Source organism: Python bivittatus, unplaced genomic scaffold, assembly GCF_059951505.1.
Source record: "Python bivittatus isolate LINGU-HERP-01145 unplaced genomic scaffold, Pbiv_v1 ctg000310_np1212, whole genome shotgun sequence".
NCBI classification, from domain to species: Eukaryota; Metazoa; Chordata; class Lepidosauria; order Squamata; family Pythonidae; genus Python; species Python bivittatus.
The window spans coordinates 7,614,104-7,632,532 of record NW_028277054.1 but is presented as its reverse complement, the minus strand read 5'-3'; the positions used below and the strand labels follow the sequence as shown (position 1 = coordinate 7,632,532).

At 43.8% G+C, this 18,429-nt stretch overlaps 2 protein-coding genes across 5 annotated transcripts; both read left to right on the top strand.

Moving 5' to 3' along the window:
* Positions 1-93: 93 nt before the first annotated feature.
* On the top strand, positions 94-10,758 carry LOC103060066 (uncharacterized). 3 transcript variants are annotated; one of them, XM_015888758.3, is made up of 7 exons: positions 94-180; positions 3,466-4,400; positions 4,949-6,054; positions 6,650-6,767; positions 8,132-8,758; positions 9,714-9,874; positions 10,421-10,758. In XM_015888758.3, exons 2-7 carry the CDS (start codon positions 3,797-3,799, stop codon positions 10,427-10,429), a joined length of 2,625 nt encoding a protein of 874 aa, XP_015744244.1. In that variant the 5' UTR covers positions 94-180; positions 3,466-3,796; the 3' UTR covers positions 10,430-10,758. The 3 variants fall into 3 exon arrangements, with proteins under 3 accessions (XP_015744244.1, XP_015744243.1, XP_025024963.1); XM_015888757.3 differs by having other exon boundaries at positions 129-208; XM_025169195.2 differs by lacking the exon at positions 94-180 and adding an exon at positions 298-429.
* Positions 10,759-12,568: 1,810 nt separating this feature from the next.
* On the top strand, positions 12,569-17,914 carry LOC103057587 (uncharacterized). Of its 2 annotated transcripts, XM_007432199.3 has the most exons (3): positions 12,569-12,715; positions 14,189-15,120; positions 16,063-17,914. In XM_007432199.3, the coding sequence occupies exon 2, from the start codon at positions 14,238-14,240 to the stop codon at positions 15,084-15,086; it is 849 nt and encodes a 282-aa protein (XP_007432261.1). In that variant the 5' UTR covers positions 12,569-12,715; positions 14,189-14,237; the 3' UTR covers positions 15,087-15,120; positions 16,063-17,914. The 2 variants fall into 2 exon arrangements, with proteins under 2 accessions (XP_007432261.1, XP_007432260.1); XM_007432198.4 differs by lacking the exons at positions 12,569-12,715; positions 16,063-17,914 and adding an exon at positions 12,722-12,893 and having other exon boundaries at positions 14,189-15,311.
* Positions 17,915-18,429: the final 515 nt, after the last annotated feature.

The window sequence follows — 18,429 nt, the reverse complement described above, 5'->3', positions numbered from 1 at the left end:
GCCGGGAGGGCAGGACGCCACAGCCAGAGCCCTTCCTCTTCTTCTTCCTCCAGTATGATTGACAGGTGAAAAAAGCAATTATTTTCTCCCAGTCGAGCTCTCCCGGCTTCCCTATTGGTTCCCGCGGGCGGGTCCTGGGCCGAAGCGCCTCCTTCTCTTCTCTTGGTTCTTTAACAGCAGGTAGGAGGTCTGGGGTGCCCCAAAGCAGGTAGGGAAGGGTGTCCCCCCCCGGATGAGAGGCCGTAGGAGGCCATTCTTACCTCAGAGAAGAGCGCGGCGAAAGCGAGGGCGGCGGCGGGCCTTCGGGTCGCGGGTTGGAAGGGGATGGAGGGACCGCTTGGCCTTAACCGGGCCGGTGCGGCTCTGCCCTTTCTTCAAGAGCATCTCGGCTGCCCTGCCGACGGGCCGTATATCGCGCCCGGGGACACTGTAAGCGGGGGGGGCCTGTGGCGGGGGGGGGCTCTGAGGGAGCGAAGGAAAAGAAAGGGCGCGGGGGGGACGAAAGCTGACCCTCCGGGGCTTTGATCCGCAGAAGCCAGAGCGCTGCCCCGGCAGGACCGAATCCAAGAGCGCCTCGCTCCCGCCTGCAGCTCAGCCCGAAGCTGCTCTTGATTTATAGTGCATATACTGTAGTATATCTACTGTAATATAGAGTGTGCGTGATGTGTATATGTGTATCTATACACACACACACACACACACATAAAATTGCTACAGGCTAAACATAAAATTTTAACTAAGTCAAATGTTGGCTGTGCATACATATTATGTATGTATATACAGTATATATGTATACCCAGCCAACACACACAATTGTGGCAGGCTAAACTGTTGAAATGATCACTAATTAAAAGTTGGCTCTTTATGCGTGTCTGTGTGTGTCTGTGTGTGCATAGATAGACACACGCACACATAGTACCCACAGTCGCTGCAGGTTAAACAGTTAAAATAATAACCAAGTCAAAACCTGGCTATACATATATGTTATATATGCATGTATATATACATGTCTTGCTACACATATATGTACACAAGTCATACGAAATCACAGGCCCTACATAGAAACTTGGCTCTTTATGTGTGTGTGTGTGTGTGTGTGTATACATGTACCCACAGTCTGTTAAAATAATAACTAAGTCCAAAATTGGCTATACATATGTTTTATATATATATAAATAGATATAGATATATGCATATACATAGACACACCCACACAGAATCACTGCATGCTAAACTCTTGAAAGGATAACCAAGTCAGAAGTCTCTCTCTACTATGTATACATACACATAGTCATTGCAAGTTCAACTGTTAAAACAGTAACTATGTCAAAAGTTGGTTGGATATACACTGCATATTCATATGAACAGTCACTGTAGCTCAAACTGTAAAAGGGATATATAAGGCAAGCATTGGTTATATATATACATATATCTCTGTGTGAGTAGAGAATAGACACCATCTGCTGGAGATACTTAATTTGGATTCTTGCTCTGTGGCCTAAAATGTTCCTTCCGTGTTTCTGTATGATTGTGTGAATTTTAAAGTATTCGTGTGTGACTTCTTCCTGAAAGCTTATTTTATTTATTACATGTTAATCTTATTCCAGGGAGATCAAAACTATGTATAGGATTCATCCATACATATATAGCTATGCCATTATGAATATACAATATGCTTAACCTGATTAGTTATAAACTTGGTGGTCCGTTTGCACGACATGTAAGGCTTGGATAGTCTTAATCTTCATTCTTTGCATGTGTGTGGCTTAGCATGTTGAGTGAACGAACCTTGGTTAGGTCAGTTTATGGTTTAATGTGCAAATCATCTAGCCCACCTTGTAAGCAGTGCTCTCAAGTCCATCTGGACTTCTAGTGGATTATGTGAACATATCCATGCAATTTTATTTGCAACTGAAGTGGTTTGCATTTCCTTCTTTAGTCTACTTCAGACTATATTCCTGGAAATCATTTAGTTTCTGATCTCAGACAACATCATCCAGGTGCTGCCACCTGGTGATTTTGAAAAAGCTTAGTAAGATTTGCAGACTGAGAAAAAAAAAGTAAAATGACAAATCACTTCTGCATTGCTGCAAACAAACAATTTAGTCAGCAAGATTTGCGCATGAGGGAGCCTTTGCCTTTAGTACTTTATGAATCAGCCAAAGAATTGCTTTAGCAATTAGCTTTAAGTGTGTTGTATACACAAGCCAGTATTAACTTCACAATACCACTGTTAGGTGGGTTAGGATAGGAAATAGCAACTACCCCAAGATCACCCAATGAACAGCGTATTTCACTCCCTTTTCCTGATTGTGATAAAACCATAGTGCTACTATATATCTGAGAATATACCTCTTGGAACACATTTGGATTTGCTTTCATGAAATATGCAAGCGGACTGGAATGCATAGCTTAAATCCTGTGAATATTTACTTCACCCTACTCCCCACTACACATTGTAGCACTTCTGAGGAATTGCCTAAGATTGGAACTGGGCTGTTAAAATGCACATAATCCTCAAAATAAATCCTACGCCACAGCTGAGTTTGCCTGATAAGCAAGCACACAGTAGAGTCAGCCTGCCCTTCTGTCCAGATGTACATGGAGATAAAGCTGATTGAAAGCAAGATCTGTGTATATGATTGAGCTATGAGATGTGTTTTGGAATAGAAGATAGGATTACTCATTTTTAAATGTAATAAATGGTCTAACACCTACTGACTTTTATTACTCACAACACTGTTACCCTGGGTTGTATAAGTGTCTTCTAAACTTGTTCAGCTGAACTGTGCTGTTACCATGATGTTCTAGAATGTGGGGCAATTAAGGAAAACAAGTAATCTCCTGATGTGGAAGCAGCTTTAGTTCTTTTATGTTGAGGGGCTTGTATACAAAGGATTACTTTTTTTCTAACCAAATGCAAACCTTTCTGTATCGCACGACATAAAATTCTGAGTGGAAAATGGAAGTAGGGGTGGCTGGAAAAAAAATAACTTGCTCTTGGAATAGTCATCTCAGATTTCTGCAAGAAATAGAAATTTATTATGTGTTATCAATTAATTGTGCAGTGATTTCGTTTTGAATGGCCATTGGGGTTAGTGTTCAAATACTACAGTATTGTGTGACATGCTCAGACAGAGGACTCTGCAGTTTTCCTCTGTTAAGCTTGCTTGTACCTTGAGCCAATCGCTTTCTTTCAGCCTGAAAGTTCACAAAACTGATGTGAGGTAAAATGGAGAAAACATTAAATCTGCCCTGTGGTACTTGGGAGAAGAGTGTGATATAAATATTTAGCCATTTTTGGCACTTTAACTTTGAGGATTTTTCCAGATTTGATCAAACTATCTCCTTCAATAAACAGAGGAGACAACTGTAAGTTAGTTAAAAGGGGAGAGGTTTTATACAAAAGATCAAAGGTTTTCTGGTCTAAACCCTGGCTTTTGAAACCTGACCTTTCTTCCACAGGAGACGCATTATTCTCGTGAGCTGTGGCTTTCCCTGTCTTGATATCTCTGCACCTGATACAAGTGGGAAGATGTAGCTATTGTGGCTGTTCAGAATTTAGATTCCTAGATTTGGAGGTTTCATAATCTACACTCTCTGCATAAATGACATATGGAGGAGAATCAAGGGTCATCTACAAGGCATTCCCTGCACAGAAATTGGGAACTCTGAAATTCAGACCTTTTACATTTCCTTCCTCATATCTGAATTGCTTGCGTTTGGACTTCTGCAGGCCTGACCTCTGCTGTATAAACTTCTGCCAACAAGACAGTTTGGTTTTTCCTTGATAGCAATGAGGCGTGATAGACCACAAGAACGGGCAGCTAGCTGGCCAGCAGAGCATATCAAGGTGCTCCTTGCCCTCTGGACTGAGGCAGCGGTCACTCATGATCTTAGCTCCCATGGGAGGAACCGTGCAGTCTATGATGGCATTTCTCAGCGTCTTGCAGAAATGGGCATTTATCGAACTGGAGACCAATGCCGTGAAAAAATGAAAGGCCTGAAAGTGGCTTACCGCAAGGCTAAGGAGAATAACTCTGTGGGGCGGCCGCCTATCAAATGTCCATTCTATGATGAAATTGACCAGATCATGACACAATATATAAACTGCAGGCCAGGTTTTCCCTCTGAAGCTGGTGAAGGATCCAGTGTCACCGCCGACAGACAGGAAGGCCTCTCCATCTCAGAGACCTGGGGGGCCCAATCCAGTATCTCTGAGCGTTGGGGGTCCCAGGCCTCTGGGCACTGGCTGTCGCAAACCGCTGCCTCTGAAAGCCAAGGGACTGATGAATTCAGCTATACCCAGGCAGAGTCTCATGATGCTTTTGGTGAGATCCAAGTCATCCCAGTTCAGGTGAAGGAAGAGGAATCAGAAGATGAAATATCACCTGAGCTGGGTAACCACTTGTTCATTTTTCCTGGGGAATATGTCAGTACAACTCCTGTTGAAGGATACCTAAGGGGGGACTGATGTCCTTTATAGAATAGTTTGTTAATTTTCGAAATATTTGGGCCTTTCTTTAGCTTCAGAATTTTACTGAACTTTTGGCTTAAATATTCTACCTAAGTTACCCTAGAACCATAACTTTCTGTTTCTGGTCATGAATATGATCCCCTTTAGTGTGCCAACTCTATTTATCTCAGTTGTTTTTATTTATTTAGATACTCAGAAGAACAACCTCACAGTGTGGCCCTCAGACTTTTAGCATGCAGTCAAGTGTTATGTGCTTCACTACTCTCTGACATCAAAAAGCTGGTAGCACTCTTCCTGAAATGTTAATTTTCCATATGCATATGATTTTATTATTTTCCTGACCTTTGAATCAGCCATCAGACCTCATGAATCATTCTGGCCCTATTGATGAAGCTGCACCAATTTGAAAATACATTCGATGTATATATGCCAATTAATTTCTCTGGCTGTTCACTGTTCCTTACTTTATAGATGTGGCCTCTCCTATACTAATGGAGATCCAACCTCCACCCAGACAGCTCATCTCTATGCTTGACCAACGTCCCCATCTTCGAACTCGGAAACAAAAGGCTCAGGGGGATGGGCAGTCAAGGGGTACTGGCCAGAAATGCAGCCGTTCACATCAACCGGAGCTGCAGAGAATGCAGAAACAGGTTGCCATCCAAGCTGAGGAAAAACAGAGTTTAGCAGAGTTCATCCAGCATGACAAGGAGATGCGGCGTGAGGATAGGGAGTTCCAGGCCCAGCTCTTTGAGAAACTTTTTCAGAAGCAAACTGAGCTTGTCCAGGTGCTAACTCAGCGATCTCCTGCCAGTCCTAGTTCTGCCTGTACTAATCCCATGCAGACCTTGCAGATGTCCACAAAGAATGGAGCAGGAACAGCTGCTGGGCCTAGTTCACCACTGCAGGCTTTATTAGAACAGATAATGCAGTCTGATCTATCAGGGAAGAGTCTAGGTAGACTTGCAGTGAAGGAAGCACTTGGAGGAAGAGTTAAGGTGCCCCCTGAAGTGCAGTATTGGACTGCTGAAGAGATACTGAGGTGGCTGTTGTCTCAGCAGCCTCCTGCAGACCACTGTCAGGAGATGCTGTCAGGCCCAAGGCTCCCTTATGTTGCGGGACATGTGGGAGCAACAGGGAAAGGTGATAATTCAGAGGCACATCTCTCAGTTTTGAATCCATTATGTGATTCATATCAGAGTTCTCAACAGCAAGGTAAAGACCAGCTCCATAACAAGGCCCAACATCTGTGTGCCAGCAATTGTGCTAAAGCACTGGAAACAGACATAGACTTAGAGACACACCGGCAGTCTTTCAGGCAGTTCCGTTATCAGGAAGCCCAGGGACCCCAAGAAGCATACAGGTGTCTATGGCGGCTTTCCCACCAGTGGCTAAGGCCAGAGGTCCGTAGCAAAGAGCAAATTATGGAGCTGCTGGTTGTTGAGCAGTTCCTGAACATACTTCCTGAAGAAATCCAGACCTTGGTACGTGAATGTCAGCCAGAAAATAGCAAGGAAGCTGTAGCTCTGGCAGAGAAATTCCAGCTTCATTTTGAGTCCAAGAGGCAACGGGACCAAGTAAGATCATGTAGAGAATTATTTCTACTTTGGGGGTTTTGGCTAGCATTCGGGAAAAGGGAGGGAAGGAAAAAGGAATTTTTTCACCCATCTTTCTCCTTGACTGAGGGACTCTACATGGAATCTTGGAGTTACTGTTGTTGTTAGCAAAAGTTTGTAGTTCTTTGGTTAAAGGTGGGCTCCAAAGACAAGCGGGCAACAAGAAGCACTGCAAGGTATAGGAGGATGCAGACGGTTTCCTGAAAGCCACACTTCCAACTCGCTTGAGTCTTTCTGCTTTGGTAGAAGCTGAATGGCTGCTGAGACTTTTCTAGAGAGTAAGAATACTTGAATTTGCTTTTTTAAACAAAAAACCAAATTCTTACAAGCATAAATTGCCAGATTTTGAGCAATATTTTCATGTGACTGTACAGCAGGATTCAGTTTTGAAAGACATTTAGGATGAGGCAACAAACAGCAAGTTCAAAAGAGTTGTATTCATCCTCAGCTCGCAGATGATGGGGGAACACTCCTTTACATCTTTGGTGTGGAACTGAAGGGCCTTTTTGCTTTAGCAGAAGTGATAAACGCAAGAGTTGCATTCTTGTTTTTCCAGGTACGGGTTACCTCTGATAACATGGTTGTAGATTCCCCCCAAGAAGACTTGAACGAGGATCAGAGACAACCCTGCATAAAAGACAGTCGAGAAAATCCTAGGAAGGTTGGCTTACTAGGTAAGAATTTGCTTGTTAGGTTACATTGAAGCTTTGATGTGACAGATTTGTTCCTTTATCTTTCTAGGACCATTTGCTATGGTCTCTGTTTGTTTTAGTAAATCTCCACTTAGGGTCCTTTCCTTTCCGTTTATACTTGTATACCATCAAGCAGCCTTACCCACTCTAGTTCCCTGTCTCCTCTGTGGACAATTTCTGCCATTCCTTGGTCAATACAGCCAAATCAAAACATAACTTTTTAGTTGTTTTAATATGCTTCCTAGCATAGAGACCAGCAAATTAGCGAAATCTGTTGGAAGGAAAAGCTGGCCAAGAAGCCAGATGGGATCATCAGATGGCAAGGAACTGAAGTGTCTCCTGAAGGGGGATGGGACCTGAGAGGAAAATAGAATTAATTGCTTCTTCCTTCACAATAGAAGGTAAAGGACAGATTATACAGATACCTAGAACAGCTTTTTAAGGGAAAGCTTCTAAAGAACAGAGTCAAATAGGTATGACAAGTTATAGGACAACCTTTCCAATCTTGTCCTCTCCAGAGTTGTTCACATATGTTGAAGAAGATGCTACTGTACTATACAACTTTCTCCTTTGCTTGCTACAAGAGATTATCCCCTAGTATTGCCTTCTCAGCAAGCAACGTCGCAAACACTGAACTTAGATGTAGAGGGCTGGAGGAGATAATTTAATGTAGAACAACAGCAATGGTTTTATGAGTAATCCCCAACGGCAATCCCCCATTGCCATTTTCACTTACTCTAACTCAGCACCATATTTGTAAGGACACTTTGAATGATAATTCTCAGATAGATGGCAGGGTTGGGTGGAAATAAAAAGGCATTTAGCTGAATTCTCAACTGCTAAGGAAGATATCCTTAAATCTAAGCCACTGCTGGAGGGTTAGGTATACACAGAAAGAAGACAACAAACACAAGAACTCGAGATGATTTCTCATTCATTCAGATTACTTTAGAAGTATGTGCATAAGCTCTGTTAAGGAATTCCATATTGGGGGAACCTTCAGCAAGTCAATTTATCTTGATTTCTTAAAGATTTTTTCAATTTATCTGTAAAATAGGAATAATTATGATCCCCCTCAAAGTTTTTTTTTGAAAGGAAGACTATCAAGCATGTTTCACATTCTAAGGGCTGTGTTCATACTTGCAGCTAAAACAAAGATTTGTATCCTCCAAAAGCCTGTTAAATAAGGAAGCTTATACTCTCTAAGAAGTGAGTGGAATCCCACTACATCTATGGGCCTGGAACCCGAGTCTTATGATTCCCAGCCTAGGGCCTTAACCTCGAGCCCATCTGTTATTTTTATATCTTGGCAGGTCTCTCAAGATAAACTTATTCTCCATCTTCAGGTACGGAAACACATCTCCAGCTGAGGAAGAGACCCAGATCAGATCCGAGGGAGCAGATTGTACCCAAACAGGATGGAGAACATGGTGTGGCAGCAGCCAAGCAGATGAAGCTGGATAATAGCATAGAGGAGCAAGAAATGGCTGAAGCTGGAGAGAAAGCAAAAGAAATGCCAACCTCCGTGCCAGGAAAGCAAGCTGGGAAAGCAAAAGGGCGGGGAAGATCTGTTCCAGGCTATAATGTGGCTGGGGAGAGCCAAGCTGAGGGGGAAGCTAAGATGAAAGGCAGTGGCCGAGTTTCAGAAGCTGTGAATGGGGTGCTCTCTTCCAGTGTCCTGCGTGAGCAGAAAGTATCGGCTGGCCTAGGGTCATCTCAATTGGCTTTTGACAAGGATGCAACTGTGTCCAGCCCCCAACCTGGGCATGATGGTCGTGGGTCTCCTGACATAGACAGACCTTCACTTAGTGACAGCATTGACATTTTACTGGATTCTCCCTGGAGTGGAAATGGCAGTGGTGACACAGCCCATGATGGGCCCCCTGGTTCCAGGATGCAACCCCCCTGTGTGGGCTGTACCATGTTGAAGGCTGAGTTGGATACAGTACGTGAGGAGCTCCGATTAACCCAAGGTAACTCTGGAGGCATAAACAAGGGGAGCTTCTTCGCCATGGTGATAATAATTTCGTTTTTGTCTCTCATGTGTTACTTGCAAGAATTTGTATCATGCCTGTGTACTTGTATGATTGCCTTGCCATTGGTCCTGTTTAATATTTCTTTATTGTTGGACATAGTGCTGATCACTATGCAGAACATAAATCACATAGTTCCTGCCCAGAATAATTGCTTGGCTGTTAATTAGATCTCCTTGTCATTGAAAACAGCATCCCCCATGGCATATCCCACCTTTCACTTTGTCATAATATAACAGCACTCACCATGAGAAGTGTAGTGATGGTATGTAGGTAGGGAATTCCTTACTGGCATCCTAGCTAAGCAGCCTTGAATAAGCATTTCATTTAGAAAGGTAGGATATAAATGAACAAGAATTTTAGGTGAATACAGTTTAAATGCCTGGTTTATAAGGTGAACACCAGCAAAGAGCTTGATGAAGGGACTAAGGATGGAATTAGGAGTGGCAGGAAATACAGTTGAGATTATACTGTGATGGGCTAGAAAAGACACTGAGATATATATATTTCTAAGCAGAGGCAGGAGGAGGAAAAACAGATAAAGGGGCGAGGGCTAATTCCAAATGCAGGAAATGGCATGAAAAGAGATTCCATGGGAAACAGAGTAGATAACAAAGCAGAGCAATCCAAAATGAGATATAATATAATTGGGGATAAAGAGCCATGGATTGAAGATACTGAAGTTTGAAAAAAAATGTTCACAATACCAGGGCTGTTTTATAAAGTGAACTGGGACGGGGAGAAGTATCTCATAAGGTATTTATTAAGGAAAGATGGCAAGAAGGAAATTCTCACCAGGTCTGCTAAGTGTTTTTTGTTTTGGGGGGGTTTTTTGATAGCATTTTGTGGTAATTCTTCATTTATTTCCTTTTTGTTGTTGTTCATTTATATGCAGCTTCCACACTGTATGGGTTGAGTGGTACCTCTTTGCAGGACTTATCAGAGGCCCTTGGCACTGTTGTACGTGTTCTGAACAACACAAAATCTTTGTCAGGAACAAACACACCCCAGAACATTGCTGAAATCCCTAGTAGGCCAGTATGGCGTGAAAGAAATGTAAGTCTCCCCCTTTGCTACTTTTTGTGGGCAAGACATATTTTATTGCATATTGTCTAGCTTTTAGTTTCCTTTCTTTGAAAACAGGGATACTGCCATGAGTCTCTTACTGAGTACCGTTAAAAAGAGAGAGCACAGTAGCAAGGGTTTAGAAATGGCAAACTGCCATCCTTAAATATTTGCCTTTGCTATTTGGACTATATGGTTGAATTTACAGTTACACATTTGATGGGTAGTTATTGTACCTTCCATGAACTAATGTAATCTATCTAGGAAGGGGTTTTCCACTTTTTGATGCACACTTGTTTGATGCACATATATGTAAACCACAGTGGGCAACATCTGCTTATCTGGCATTATAATCATAACTCAGGGAACTTTTATGAATGTGCTGTCTCTTTTTTCTTAATGGAATATCTGGCCTTGGTTAGAAACCTTTAGCTGCTTTTATGTTAAATTGTTTGCCAAGTTTTCATTCTCTGAATAGAATATAAAACACTTAAAATGCTTTGATCTGATACTAATTGTGTTTTATCTTTCCTGTAGCATCTCTGAAACATTGCATGGGCTGAATATACCCCTGAATCAAGAAATTCAGCAGCAATATAAATATTAGAAGGACCTGATTTAAAAGGAGAGTGAAAAGCACCCTTTGCTCTTGATTGCCTGAGACTTATAACAACCCCTGCCCTTGATTCCTTACCCCTTTCCCATCCTGTTGAGTTGCTTAGACTACAGCAGGCTCTGAAGCAGATGCTCTTTGCCTGCTATGGTGCAAATGTTGTTATTCCTTTATCTTTTTACTGTTACCCTTGTTTTTTTTTATACAATAGTAATCTCTTTCTTCCCTTTCCTGCTTGAGTTTAAATAAAGCAACTGGGAATGAGTTACTGTACCATTTGTGGGCAATAAATAGCATGTGCATTGAACCAATTAGCATAGAAGTCTGCAGAGATGAAGCCTCCTTTAAATCCACAAGAAATCAAGGGTCCTGTATGGAAGGCAAACAATGGTTTTGAAAGGAATTGTTAGCCAGATACAGGCCTTGAAGTGTTCTAGATCCAGCCTGTTTTCATGCTGAACGTTATATTCCCTCTAATATATTCACGGATACAATCATTACAGTTCTTGACTAATTCCCAACATCAACTATAAATGCTTTGTTTTGTAAGATAAATGAACATAGTGCTGATTACCATAAGCAAAACTATTATCACCCTATGCAAAACAGGAACTTATTTTGGTTATGCTAGGAAAAAATTTAAATTTCTGTTCTAAGACATATACATATACAGTATATATAGTGAGTAAAATATATTGAGCATTGTGAAGATTTCACTGTGATTGAAGAAAGTAATTAATAGCTGTGGTTCATACTTAGGAAAACATGTGGCAAGCTGTTTATGTTAAGTTGTTATAGGAAACATAGTATATGGTTTTCTGTATTGAGAGAATGTATCAGTATGCTCAGAACAAATGTTGCTACCTTATGTCAAATTAGATCATTGGTCTTTGGCCCCAAAGAATCTCCCTCATGTGCTGCTATTGGGAGGATCAAATATGGGTTTTTCCCTGCCTTGCTATGTAACATCCCTGAGTTGAGGCAGGGGGTAGGAAGAGAAGAAGCAGGGACTGAACTTGGAATCAGCTACACCACAGTGTCCCCTCATTCAAAACTGTCCAAAAGAGCTGTGTATGGATGAATGAAAATGGATTAATCAGACTAGCTCTGAAGAGGCTTACAGCAATTAAAGCAACATCAGTTCATCTATTGAAATCACATTTCACACAGCTCCAGAGATCCACCTGAAGCATAAGCACTGTGCTTAATGCTACAAATCTTCTTTTCACCTAAAAAAATACTATCTCAATTACTCTTATCGCAGCACAAGATCCGTGGAGTATATTACTAAGGAATTAGTTTTGTGAAATGTTTTGGCCTTTGGGCAAAACTAATCCCTCTCCCTTTCAAGTCTGATCTGACAACCAATCTCCTCAATCTTCCTGGAAAGCATCACCTTAAGGCAAAAGATTACGATAAAAGGAATGTTTATTACTTCTGGAGACGGGGCAGAATGCAAAATAGGAAGGCCCTTCCGTCTTTACAGAGCATTGTCCTGCGTATTAGCGTGCACCACACACGCCATTCTTCACGACGCTTTTTTTAAGCGCTTGCCCCTTCCATTGGCCAACGGACGTCGCAATATAGCCTGACAAGTCTCCCCCTGGTTAGCCGGACCACGATTTATTCAATTCACCTGATTTACCGAGCTCGCCCGGCACAGACCCTGAAGCAAACCGAGCGATTAATGGGCTGGCTTGGGGGGTCGGCGCGCGGCAGGCTGCTTCAGTTCCAGAAGGACCGCGCCCAGAGAGACAGACTCAGCTCATGCGCTCACTTACAGTCCTTACGGGCGCTTCAAAGCTAAAACGAAAAGGGTTTTGCCTAAGAGACAAGTCCACACGCGGATGCCTACGAACGTACAGCAGTGTTTCCGAACCTTGGGAACTTGAAGATGGGTGGACTTCAACTCCCAGAATTCCCCAGCCAGCAGGGGAAGCCAGCAGGGCTGACTGGGGAATTCTGGGAGTTGAAGTCCACCCATCTTCAAGTTCCCAAGGTTCGGAAACACTGACATACAGTATCACTTTTGCGTAGGGATTGATAACCCCGGAAGCGGCTTCTCTATGCCACGCCTACTCCTCCCACGGGGCTCTTCTATCCTGTAGCTCTATGGTCTCCTGGCCAAAGCCATCAACGTCTGGGCCTCCTCCCGGAAACAGTCGGGGGACTTCCGGAGGCGGGTTCAGCGGCTGGAAGCAGGCCTGGCCTGGGCGCAGGTAGGTGGTGTCGCCGAAGCGGGTCGGCGTCTTCCTTCGGCGGGTGGGGCGGCCGCGGCCGGCCGAGCGCCGCCAGAAGGCGGCGGTGAATCCGAATCCCTTCGGTCGCTTCCCGCGCGAGGAGCGGGGATGCGGCAAAGCCTCCGCGGCCTCGTAGGGCTGCCCGACCGCCTCGCGGGTGAGGGGGAATGACCGGCCGGGCAGCCGCTCCGGTCGGGTGGCGACTCAGGCCGCGGGCCGAAGCGCTTGCTTGCTCTGGCGGCTTGCGGCTCCCGGGATGGGAAAGGTGGTTTGCTGTGGCGAAAAGCAGAAGTGGGATGGCGCCCTTCCTGCGTTGGCAGCGCGCGGGCGAGCTTGGCGTTAGCGTGCGGGTTTTTTTGGGGTGGGGGGACGGAAGTCCCTTTGCAAAGTGTTTCTAAGGGAAGCGTCGGGGGTTGGGATGTAAGGTCGCCTCCGAAAACGGATCGACGGTGTTCTCCTTTGGCACCGGCTCGCTTCCTCCTCTCCCAAGCTTTTCTTTCAAGATATTTATTAATTTGGGCACTTTGGAGTCGTAAGGATGAGGCTTTGGGGAGTTTCGAATGCTTGGAGCAATACAACGGAATAGTATTGGTGTTTTGTTTTTAATGTGCAGAACAGAAAGGCAGCCCTTCTGCAAACGGTGTGTTGTGTGGAGTTAAGTGTATACCACTATCTGATGAAAGCAATAGGCCTGTTAACACAATGTTATGCAGGTGTGCTCATGTACATCCTTCCTATAACTCCCCCCCCCCTTTGGTGCCTAATTGGCCCCTGGAGAATCAGGCGTTGGATCTGTACATGGGGAGGCTGTCTCCTTTTGTGAAGTTACGTGGAAAGAAGCCACATTGGGTGCCACGGCATTTATTCCCAAGTATGCGTTTATATGTTGGTTTGGTTTTTAAAACATGGATTAAAGGGAGGTGGATTTTTTCACAGCAGTGAAAAATGTAACTACCTGCAAAAATAGCCTAGTCTAATCAGGTCAGCATGCAGCTCTGCTATAATTGTTCAGGCTACAATTTTATATGTTTGTTGTGAATTGCCCAGAGTTCCCCCATTGGGGGGAGATGGGCGGTTGAAAAATTTAATAAATAAAATAAAATAAATAAAAATAATTGCACACCTAACATATCTCCTGTACAGTATTTTTCTCCTTTAGCAGCAGTTATTCAGAGATCTCTCCATTGTTTCCCATCTTCTCTTCCTCCTTGTCTCTCCATTATTTCCTCTCCTCCCCATTAACTTTATTGTTATTTAAACTAGAAGTGCTAGGATATGCCTTGGGGCCCTTCTTCACTTCTTTCCTTGGGTACCTCTTCTGCCACAGGCCTCACTTCTGGGCCTGACTCTGCTCATGTTTTTATGAATGACCACATGCACCTCTTCAGAGTTAACCTTGGCTTTTTACCACAAAGCCTTTTCTTTCTCTTTTTTTGACACCCCTTGCTGTAGAACTTTCCCAGGAGGAAAAGGTGCAACGCCTGTGGGCAGCCACTGAAGAATGGCCAGTGAAGTTCAAGAGTCACTCCTGGATAGTTCCTGTTCTGGCCCTGAGGAAGATAGGGATTCAGATAGTGGCACTGTGAATAAACATCAGGACTTGGATAGAGATCAAAGTGAGCCTAAGACAGTTGCCAAATGTTTGGGTGCAGATGCCGAACATTTGGAAATGCCACCGCAGCCTGCTGATCCATGCCAGGCCACAAAAATTACAGTGAAATGTGAAGAGGAGCAAAAGACTGAGGCAGCCTTGGTGCCTCCACCTGTGGAGGTTGCTGTCCCTATTCCAGTGCCACCCTTGAATGAAGGGAAGGGAGCAAAACGGATGATGGAGGACGATGCTGATGCTTTTAAAGAAATGCCTGATGTCTGCCAGGAAGCTAGAGAGCCAGGAAGGGCTATGCTGCTGCCTGATCTCTTTGGGGAAGCTCAGGAAGCACATAGCAGTTTGGACGTCAGCCAGGCAGGAGGCTGCACAAAGGTGGAACAGGCCTTCCCATGCCTGTCCAACATGGTCTCGGAAAATCAGCGCAAACGCTTTCGGGGCTTTGCGTATAAAGAGACTGAAGGTCCCCAAGTGGCTTATGAGCGGCTCCAGGAATTGTTGTTCCAGTGGTTGAAGCCAGAGGCCCGCAGCAAAGAGGAAATCGTGGAGCAACTAGTCCTTGAGCAGTTCCTGAACCTCCTCCCTGAGGATGTCCAGAAATGGGTCCGGGAGCGTCACCCAGAAAATGGGGATGAGGCTGTCGCCCTGGCGGAAGACTACCAATTTCTGCACCCTGAGCCTGGACGGCAGCCCTATCCAGAAAGGGCGAGGCAGCGGGCTTCAGCAAGGAGTTGGCTCCGCTAAAGTCTCAAGAACAGACAGGCAGGAAGGGCTATTTGTAAGTAACAGGGAAGGGACTCTTAGGGACATAAAGTCTTCTTTCTGGTCGGTTGATGGCTACTCTGCTCAGAGGTTTGCTACTGCTCAGAGCTAAAGAGAAGTGATGATTTCGGGCAGCTACTTTACTCCTTGTATGCCGAGTTCTATGTGATGCTTTGCATGACAATAAAAGGCTGATCTATTCCAAAATGTATTTCCTCATGTTCAGCTGTTGCTCCTAGGTTGCCTTTTTCTACCATTTATCATTGAAGTTTAAAGATCGCCCATAATGTCACAAATCTCTGCTAACTATGATTTTCAAGGTCTGAGAGTCAGAGAAGCATTGGTAGACTTTTGGGACAGGTTCCCTGGACTGTGGTTTTAAACTATCCTTTAGCCCATTATTGTGAAAGCAATGTGGAATAATGTAGAAGAACCAGGCATTGGTTAGAAGGTTGCCTTACCTTCTCATGGGCAGGGGTTTTCTCTTAAACTAGTGGGTAAGGCTGACTTGATCACTTGTCTGTCTCAGGTAGCAGATTTGGGGGAGGGGGGATCCATGAGAACAGAGATGTACAACTTTTTTGAAGCCAGGGGTAGCACTTGAGTGCTGGGGGCCAGTTTTTTAAAAAGGGACCAGGACTGAAAATTGTATTAACTAAGATGTTATTAAAATCAAATGAGTAAGTTAATATAGTTCTTCCCCATGTCACCAAATAAAAAAATGACAACTTGGAATGGCTTTTGGGGCCCCATCCAGCCTTGAGATCTCAGGTTGTACACCACTGCATTAAAGGATGGTACTTTAGTCCTTGGGCTTACCACTCATGTTTTTTCTTCCCTCCAGCATCCAATACCCTAGTGAGACATTTTCTAAAATTCCATATGAAACCAAAAATGAAAACTTTGCAGTGGGGAGTCAGATTGTTTTTTCTGATGAGCCTTTGATTTTTCCTTACAGCTGAGGAGACTCAAAGACCTAGTAATCTACCAAGCTGAAGAATTTTGGAGTCACAAATCACACCTCATCTTTACTGAGTATGAAAATGTCTTTAAACCTTTTCCTACTGGGGAACCATTCTCCCAGGGAAAGCCTATGCCTCATCTGATGTGTATCTGGGTACATCTGAGTATCTGAAGGAGAAGAAAGACTGGTAAAAACATGTTATGCCCTTAGTCGATCCCAAGGCATGCCTCTGGGCACTTTACAGCACAGGGATGGGCTGGGGTGAGGGCAAAACAAGTTCAGCATGTGAAAGGGGGAAGACTGGAATGTACGTACTTGTGAGCCCTCTGAAGCAATTCAAAAGAGAGGCCTTGCAATAAGAAAAATAATAACACATCACCTGACTCAGATTGATCTGATGTATCTGAGCCAGCTTTTGCATAGCCTCTACAGTGGATTACGTTTCTCTCCTCCAACTCTCCAAAAGTTGCTTGGGTGAATCCGCTTTGTCCTACCCATCTGCTAGCTGGCAGTAGTAGAGAATAACATCAACGTTTTGCTTTTTCCTCCTTCAGAGCACTGTCTCGTGTTTTGGAGAGATTGATCTCCTCTGTGCGCCCTTTCTGGGAGACCTGATGCAGGCCATAGCTGAAACCTCTAGAGCATCAATTGAATGCTGCTCAGAACATTTCAGGTGAAGAAGCGTCTCAGTGCAGAGATGGCTAAGTAATGCTAGGCTCCTTTTCTCATGTTTGTTTCTTCCCCTTGCCAGTTTGTCTGCTGTGGGTATAGGGCTGTCATTGCTGGCAAAAGCTTCCACATCTTTGCAGGCCCCACATGGTCCTGCATATTCTGGTGGACTGTTACAGGTATACATTGGTTAGATTGTATGGAAAGTCCCCAAGGAGGCTTGCCGTAAGACTGGGCAGACTCATTCCAAAAACCAGTGTAAACATGTTTTAGCAGCAGCCAAACCATAAATCAATCTAGGAATCTTCTTAGAGATGCCAAAGAGGCTGATTATTTGCTAGAAAGACACTTAATGTTTTAATTGGCAGACCAACCTCTCTCGTGAGGTTTGTGTAACATTGTCAATGGCTTGGACAGGATTTAAAGCCTGCCATTCTGATGTGCAAATCAAATTAATCATCATTCAATGGACTGCCTGTGGATTGGATGTCATATGCTTTGAACACATCAGACTGTCTTCTCTTTAGCAGCAGATTGGAAGAAATTGGTTAGAAAAGAAAGAGTTGTAGCTGCCTTTTCTTTCTGCCTGAACACATACTAAGATTACTGCACCAGAACTCCTGTTTGTAGAAGAACTAAGTTTTTGAATCTCTTTGGAATCCTAACACAATGTTGCTTACATTCTTGCCTTGTAAAAGTTGGCTGGATTTTTAGCCATGCTTTTATTTGTGTAAACCATTTTGGGGGGGGAGTGCTTGTGGATGAGTGCATGGAAGAAAGAGTCCTTCCCACACATTGACTGAAGATACCATCTATTCATATTCTTCAAAGTTTCTTGCTGGTCTTTTCATATCAGTCTTGCTAAATTCAAAGAAATTTGGGTGGCCACTTCTCGCAAGGCCCTTTTAAGCTAGTGGTTGCTACATCTGCCCACATTTGATTTCCTCTAACCATTCCTAAAAATACAACCTGTGCTTGACACCTTGGGCCATAAGCATCAGTGGCTGGATTTGCACAACATACAAATTCAGGAATGTGACTTTTTTTCTGGCCTAGTCCACTTGCTTGGTCTTTGAATGGCATACTGGGGTGCTGCTCTCCTGGAGCTGGGACAGAAACTTAATTTGACTTAATTTCATTTACATGAAACTTTAATAAAAATTAAACTACAAATACAGTTATTTTCTGGTCATGTATTTAATGGCCCCCCACCTCTGCTTTAGATAAGAATGTACAAATAGCTCTGCTAGGTCGGCCAAAGCCTATCTCGATCCAAGATTTTGCTTCTCACAATGGCCCACTAGATACCTCTGGGGTACTCACAAGCAAGAGATGAAGACATCCACTCTCTCACTGTGATTCCCCTGCACCTGGTAACTGGACATATGCTGCCCCCAGCTTGGAAGTCTTCAGGATTAATAGCCCTTGCTACACCTGCCCTCCATGGATTTATCCAGTATGACTCTCACCATGTCTTGTACCATTGAATTCAACAGGTTAATGAAACACGTATTTTATTTACTTTGTAGATGAAAAGAAAGGCAGACTTATCCGAGAATGAGTCCTGTTAAGGAGGACTGCCTAAGATGGCAGTCCAGTTCTCAATAATACAAAATCAAACCTAGCTCAGTTGAGCTATAATAATCTGTACTCCCAGAGAACCTGCCATTACATCCATAAAACAAGTGTCAA